Source organism: Octopus bimaculoides, chromosome 3 (assembly GCF_001194135.2).
Source record: "Octopus bimaculoides isolate UCB-OBI-ISO-001 chromosome 3, ASM119413v2, whole genome shotgun sequence".
In the NCBI taxonomy this organism is placed as follows: domain Eukaryota; kingdom Metazoa; phylum Mollusca; class Cephalopoda; order Octopoda; family Octopodidae; genus Octopus; species Octopus bimaculoides.
This window is the reverse complement of record NC_068983.1, coordinates 123,954,709-123,962,849: the sequence shown is the minus strand read 5'-3', so window position 1 is coordinate 123,962,849 and position 8,141 is coordinate 123,954,709. Positions and strand designations below refer to the sequence as shown.

Below are 8,141 nucleotides of genomic sequence, written 5' to 3'. Positions count from 1 at the left end.
GTGTGTGTGTGTGTGTGTGTGTGTGTGTGTGTGTGTGTGTGTAGAATTGTATTATTTTACTATGAATCTATTCCTTATTTTCTCATTAAAATAAATAAATTTAAGTGATGTACACTCATTATATAATTTGATTTCTTATTTCACCTGTTATGTCTTTAATATCCATAGATAGAAGTTGCTGTTTCAGTTTTGGTTGAATCTCTTCTATATGAAAATTACATATATTGTAATAGAAAACAATTTTGAACAAGTAAGAGGTAGATTTGATCAAGAGAAAGTTAGTTTAGTTCATAGTTTGTAGAAAAAGAAGTAAATGTAAATTTAGTTTAACATAAGAGTTGATTGAAACAGTTCCAGTTATTTTTTTCCTTGGTGGAGTGATTGTAGTTATTTGGCTGGTTACTTGCATTTATGCTTTTCTGAGGTGAACATATTTATCCCTTTAGCATTCATGTTACTGTCAAATGTAGTGTTTATCTATTAACATTGCTTTGAATTAATCATGCGTTGTCTCATCGTTTCAAGTTTCCAATGATGTGATTGTTTATTTTTAGAATGACATTGTAGGCTTGGTGTGTATCTGGCCAGTTTGAACATAAAACAATTAGAATATTTGGGCCAGATATGGATGGTTTAAATGCTAAAGGGTTAAGTCTAGTCATATGTTTGTTCGGTGTCCCTTCTCCCATGTTAGTATGGATTTGGATGGAGATTCTTGAGAGTGGATTTTACAGCTGGATGACCTTCCTGTTTCCAACCTTTACCTGTTCAAGTTAGGAATATTTTTACTTGTCAGCAACCAGTCATAACGCTAACAAAGAGTGTCAAAACTGGCACTGCTTTGCTCTAGTGGTGATGAGTGTGGAATATATAAATATTGATGCACAACACACGTGCATTCACATACACTTATATACAACAGGTTTTTCTGCACCCTTTGTCGTCCAAATTCCCTTATATGGCATTGGTCAGCCCAGGCTATAGTAAAAAGAGACTTACACAAGATGTTGCACAATGGGATTGAAACCGAAAGTTGTGAAGCTAACCTCAACCACACAGCCATGCCAGTGTGTGAACACACACACATACTTAAGTAGCACTGTCGATGCATTTTATATATATATATTGATAGTTATAAAATGAATTGGAGCATTTGTGTGCATATCCACATGCACACTGTTTTATTCATAAGTTATACCCCCATTTTGGTAGATAATTTCTTTGAATTATAGCATTGATTTCCAATTTGATGTGTTGTATATGGTAATTAAAGAGGACACAAGTTTTAAGTTAAGTTTTTTTATTGTTCATTATTCATGTACTTTAAGTATTAGGAAGTACAGTAACTGAAGCTGTGGAAGCCATTGTACTATAGCATTTAAATTTATTCCATTAATCAAACTACTTTGTGTAGAAATTTGTTAAAAAATGATTTTTCTTCATCTTTCAGATGAGGATGGAACATTTGATATACTCCAGTATGCTGATCCAGAATTGAATAAAGAACTGGGTACTGACTTTTTAGATGAGCTTGTATTGGATGAAACAGATTGCAATGGTGATTCAAAAGAAGAAGAGCGTCAAGATAGCCCGGATGAAAGCAATAGTCTTGCTGCAGATGAGAGAACAGAAACCATTAAAACTGAATCAAACTCAGAAGAGACCATTATTTCTTCAGAAACAAATGATTCTAAATCGAGTAACATTCAGTCATCAGAACAAAAATCACAATCAGATTTTCAAGCCAAGTTTTTGGAGTTTAGTCAAATGAGAAAGGAAGAACCACCTCCAACACCACCTAGTACTTCTAACAGTGATACAAAGGGATCAGTTTTGAATAAAGAGGGGCATACAGAAAAATCTTCTACAATTCAAAATAGTCGTCATATAGCTGCTCTTTTACAAAGTTCTCCTGACCAGAAGAGTTTAGTAATGAAAATTGAACCTGATTTACAAAATCAGAATTCATCACAAAGTGTGAAAGAACAAAAAGAATCCTCACCGACATCATCCATGAGTAATTTATCAGTATCATCTCCTAAAGTACAATCTACTTTACAAAGTGGAACAATATGTAATAGCCCTATTGAATCTTTGTCAACAATGATTGAAAGATCTAGACCACCGTCTCGGCAAATGTCTGGTATGTTACCATCACCAAAAGACAGTTTACCAAAATCTGGACTGTCATCTCCCAGGACTCCATCAGCACATTCTCCCTTTGGACAAGTATCAGGACCACAATCATCTAGTCAATTGGCAAGACATTCTCCAATGTCAGCATCAACTGCACAGTCACCTTTTAGCCCTGGTTATCCACAGTCATTAACTACTGCTAGTGTTGGTTCTGTTTCCTCTGCTGGGCACACACCTCCAAGTGCACCTTCTAGCAGAGCACAATCACCATATCTTTCAGGTGCTGATAGAGTTATACAATATAATCAAAATTCTCAGTCAGCATCCACTCCTGTTCCTAATGTTGGTCAGAGTAGTCCAACCTTAGGTTTCCATCAACTTGGTCGTGGGACAGTGCCTCCTGTCAACCAGTATATGCAAGGTACTTATGGGCAACCACAGACTCATTTACCACCACGAGGCGGTATTCTGACACCAACTCCTAATAGTATATTATATGGACAATCAGTTACTAATCAAAATTTTCTAAAGCATCCACAAGCTTCTCCAACTTCTCTTTCATCAGGAATTGATCAATCTTGTATTAATACATCAACAGCTGCTATAGTACAACTACCATCTTCTGCTTCTTTTAATACTTTCAGTAATTCTGCTGCTTCTGCACAAATGCCTTTAAGTACTCAAACAACTACCGGAAATATATCATGGCCTCTTGAAAGCACTAACAGTCAAGCATCACAACAAATAGCACAAAATGCAGAATCTACTTTTGATGTTGGTACTATGGCATCACGTAGTTTATATGCTTCACCATCTCAAACAACTGGAACATATGCTGCTCCAAACAGTCAAACGGGATTATATTATCAGCCTGATGGTCAGTCTTTGAGTCTCCGCCCTAACTTAGAGCAGTCTAATCTAGTAGCCTCAGCCCCAACAATTGGTAGTTTGCATAGGTCACCAACACCTTATCCTTCAAACCATCCATCATTAACTGTAAAAACACACATACCTGGAAAGCCAGGTAGTTTTACAAATCAAGGAAATTCAGTGCCTAGAACTCTTGCACTTAGTCACACAAGACCATCACAAGAACAACCTTTGTTAATACAAGATTTACTTGAAGAGGTATGTTTACATTAAGGTTTCTTGAATTATTTTGTTTTCAATTTATATATAGATATTTTATGTATAAATGTAACGAGTATAATAATTATTATATATTCTTTTCCTTAAACTAGGAGAAAAAAGAACAAAAGCGACAAGCTGAACAAGCTTTACTGGGTCCTCGGAAACAGGAAGAAATTTTTGGAGCTTTGCGACAAGGTACTTGTGTGTGCGTGCGTGCATGCATTTGGGTTTTTTTTTACTACTTATAGTTGCTCTGATTTTTAAAATCAGGTTTACTTTAACCCATCAGCATTCAGATTACTTTGTTACATGTAATGTTTATTTATTCATTGTTTTGAATTAATCATGCATTATCTTGTAGCTTCAAGATTTTGAAGATGTGATTGTTTACTTTTAGAATGACATTGTAGTGTAAGTGTGAGAGGCTGGATCTGGTCAGTTTGGACATAAAACAAGTTGAATATTTGGGCTGGATATGGCTAGGTTAAATGCTTAAGGGTTAAAACAGCTCATGAATTACCAAAGGTTTCTTTCTTTTTTTATAAAGTTCAAATGCAAATATTTTTGAAACTTTCATCCTTAGCTTTTTCTTAGATGGGAAAATGGGATGAACCAGTATGACCAAACATATTTTAAAAAGTTGTTTAAAACATTTTAAACTCTCAAACATAAAATTCTTTTCTCTTCAATTTCAGCTTATACTGGGGGCATGAGGCCACGTTTAGAGCTGTCTCCAAGGTTTGTATTTATGTCTATTTTGCTAATTAATATCAAATTAGAAGAATGTGTGTGTGTGTGTGTGTGTGTGTATATATATATATATATATATATATATATATATGGAACTTCACTCTCTGAGAGAAGCTGGGATGTGTGATGTACATTTTTTTGCAGTAATACAGAATATAAATGGTGTACATTGAATTAAGTCAGAAACTTGTTCAAACAGGTAGCATGTGGATTTGTGTGATATGATAATATTGGGATGAGATGCTATGATGAGGATTAAAGGCTCATATGTGTGGAGAAAGACTAACTAAGAGTGTTTAGAGAATTAAAGGTTCAGTTAAGTACAAATAGGAAAATTGAGCTGGTGAAGATAATAAATTTACTTAATCAGCATGTATGTTTGGTGTTGGAAAGCAAAGGGAAAGTATGGGATTCAAAGTCATTGAGACTGACTTTTGAAAGAAGCTAAAGTATATATTTAAAGTAAGTTGTTTAAAGACACTTGATGATCATTGGTTGAGTTTAGAGAGCATTAAAGGTTACAGATAATCTCAAAGATGTTAGGTAAAGAAAACTTCATATAATGTTAACCTGAACTAATGACAGTAGGGAGATGTTAAACTGAACTATTTACCTTGCAGAATACATTGTCTTAATGAATCATTGAAAAGCAATGGTTGAAAGTGGCTTTGATAAACAAAATCTGCTGTTTTGATAATTATAAAAAATGCTAGTTTTTATTATTTATTTTAATTTTACTATTTCATGTCAATTTTTCTATGTCAGCACACTGTCAAGCTGGAAAAAACATCATGTTTTTATCTTTAATTCTTCCAGTTTTTTTCAATTAAAAGATAGTTTCCATTTCTTTGAAGTGAATTCAGCAGGAGAAAGGGTCGGTTATAAAGTCTATACAATTTTTAAATAATATTCCCATGTTGTACTTTTGTAGATTAATATCTCCAAGGGAACAGTCCTGGCCAGTTGCACAAGGAACTATGCTAGGTAAACCTGCAAATAAGTCTCCCCGTGAATCAACAACGCCCACAGTTCAAAATTATGCTTCCTTTATGCCACGGACACCAAATCAACAAATGAGTCCACGAACTCCATCACCATTTCCAAGTCCAACTCATCAACCTTTTACTCCATCACCATCTTCTGCTGGACTTCAGTCTCCGCCATTAGCTCGTCCAGCTATAATTCCACCTACACCAGGTACTTTACAGAAAATCATATTCATCTTGATATCTTAGTAATGTTTTTTGATTTTACTTACTATAAATACTTGTTCTTTTAATGTATTATAAGAGTAAAACAGAAGTAGATTTATTTTTTTATTTCTTTAAAAATTAATTTAATTTAATAAATATAATTGTATGAAGATTAAATAGAACCACCACCACCACTACTATTACCATCATTGTTATGTTAACTTTTATTCTGTTCTAAAAACTAGGATTCATGCAACAGCTAAATTATGAGGATATGAGTTATATTTTTAAAAGTTTGGTATAAATGAGCTCCATTTGTTTTCTTTCCACCCTCTCCCCACCCGTCTATCTTATTTGTTTTAATATACCTAAACAGGTACCAATTTCTATTATGACAATGTAATTTCTGGAGAAAGGACATAGTCATGTTTGAGTAACATTTGGGTGTCTGAATTGCTAGATAGAACCATGTTTAGCTTATTCTTAAAGGAAAGAGAGGTGTTGATTTTTTTTGTTTTTGTGATGAGATAAATTATTATTTCTATTGATATCATAATTGCTGATTTCTTTAACATCAAGTTGTTTGTTTAACCTATTAAATGTTATAAATTTTTTTTTACCAAGATATTATTTCAGCTCAGTATTTCCCATAGAAGTCATTTAGTTCTATATTTATATTCCTTAATATTTAATATTTTATAATCTCTCTGTTTTCCCTCCTTTTAGATGCCAATTTGACTGTCGATATTCCTACTGTGCAATCAATAAATCAGATGGAGGACTTTAATAACAATCAGGAGAGAAATGATGTTGAAATGGCTATGAAAAAATTGGAACCAACAATCCAAAAGTTAAAGCGAGTGAGGAAAGCTATTAATGCTCGTGCCCGACAGGTAATTTAATTTACTGCTAATTTGTGTTTAAAAAGAAACAAAAGGTAATTTATTTCCTTATTTGCTTTTAAAATGAAATTTTAACCAACAGCCATTCTTTAACATATATGTATGCATGTTTAGTGTGTGTTTGTACATCATCATCAACATTTATCATCTGTTTTCCATACTGGCATGGGCTGGACAATTTGATAGGAACTTGTTAGCCAGAGGATTGCACTATGCTTTACTGTCTGCTTTGTCACGGATGTCCTTCCTAATGCCAACCACTTTAAAGAGTGTACTGAATGCTTTTTATGTGGCATCAGCACTGGTGAGGTCACCAAGTAATTTTCAAGACAAAGATCCCTCAACTGAGATGGAGAATAGAGATGGCTTTGTACCAGGTGATAAGAGGTTAAACTGTGATAAAGAGACAAAAATAGGTGTCCAACTGCCAACCACTTTGAGAGTGTAGTGTGTGCTTTTTATGTACCAATCAGGTAGTACTGGCATCGACCACGCTTGAATGGTGCTTTTTATGTGCCACCAGCATGGAAACCAGTCAGGTGGCACTGGCAAAGACCATGCTTGAATGATACTTTTTATGTGCCACCAGCACGGGACTAGTCAGCCAGCACTGGCATCGACCATGCTAGAATGGTGCTTTTTACGTGCCACTGGCACAGGAGCCAGTCAGGCGGAACTGGCAACAACCATACCCAAATGGTGCTTTTTAGGTGCCACCGGCATGGGACCAGCCAGGCGACACTTGTATCGATCACACTCAAATGGTGCTTTTTACATACCACTGGCATGGGTGCCAATCAGGCGGTACTGTCACCAGCCACGACTAACTTCACTTGGCTCAACAGGTCTTCGCAAGCACACTTTATTGCCCAATGATTAAAGGGTACTCTTAAATAGGACGGTTATGCTGCATTGGTATAGGCAACAGTTATGGTCTCACTTGGCTTGCCAGGTCTTCTCAAGCACAGCATATCTCCAAAGGTCTCGGTCACTTGTCATTGCCTCTGTGAGGCCCAACGTTCGAAGGTCATGCTTCACTACCTCATCCCAGGTCTTCCTGGGTTTACCTCTTCCACAGGTTCCCTCAACTGCTAGGGTGTGACACTTTTTCACACAGCTGTCTTCATCCATACACAACACATGGCCATACCAGTGCAGTTGTCTCTCTTGCACATCACATCTGATGATCCTTATGTCCAAATTTTCTCTCAGGGCACTTACACTTTGTCATGTATGCACACTGACATTACACATCCAGCGGAGTATATGAGCTTCATTCCTTGCAAGCTTATGCATGTCCTCAGCAGTCACAGTCCATGTTTCACCAGCATGTAGCATGGTTGTTCACACACGTGCGTCATACAGTTTAAGTAAAGGCAAGGCAGAGAGAGATATAGATGGTGGCAAATGCCAGGGCATACTCTTGAAGTTTGAAGGTCATAATAAATGGCAGGATATTGCCAAAGAAGCAGGATTAGAGAGTGTGGATGGGGGGAGAGTGAATGGTGAAAACCTGGGTATATATAGAGTGGGTTGTGGCTACTGGATAGCAATGATACAGAGAAACAGGGCCATGAGGACAGGATTGGGGAGTGAGAGGAAGACATAGGGCATGAAGGAGGAAATGTAAGGATGAGAAGAGATGTAAAGCTTATAGATTGGTTTGTTGGGGTAGGGTGTGTGAAAAGTTTTCTTATTACATGTGGGTGGAATACAGGTTGGAGACTATATATATGTATATATATATATATATATATATATATATATGTTGTTGTACTTGGGGATGGTCATATTGCCAGTTTAGCCAATAAAAACACACGCACTGTATATTTGGTGTTAATTTGCTTCAGCTTTATATTACATTAATCTTAATGTTATTTCGGCCAGAGTTCTTTCGTCACACTTCTGTGACCTCATCAGTGGTCCTTTGTTTCCTTCCTTCTTATGTGTGTCTCACCTTGCTAACTATCAGCCATTTTGTATTTTGTATTCCTATTGTATGTGTCTTTTGCCCGCTCTATAGGAGCAA

The 8,141-nt window shown here is 36.0% G+C and overlaps 1 protein-coding gene across 1 annotated transcript in view; it reads left to right on the top strand.

The window, feature by feature from the left end:
* The window catches only part of LOC106883022 (uncharacterized), a 211,115-nt gene that overhangs the window by 131,798 nt on the left and 71,176 nt on the right, over positions 1 to 8,141 (top strand). The window contains exons 47-51 of the mRNA XM_052966785.1: positions 1,451 to 3,264; positions 3,378 to 3,462; positions 3,963 to 4,005; positions 4,949 to 5,214; positions 5,937 to 6,103. Of these exons, the coding sequence (XP_052822745.1) occupies positions 1,451 to 3,264; positions 3,378 to 3,462; positions 3,963 to 4,005; positions 4,949 to 5,214; positions 5,937 to 6,103 (2,375 nt within the window). The remainder of the gene's footprint in view (positions 1 to 1,450; positions 3,265 to 3,377; positions 3,463 to 3,962; positions 4,006 to 4,948; positions 5,215 to 5,936; positions 6,104 to 8,141) is intronic.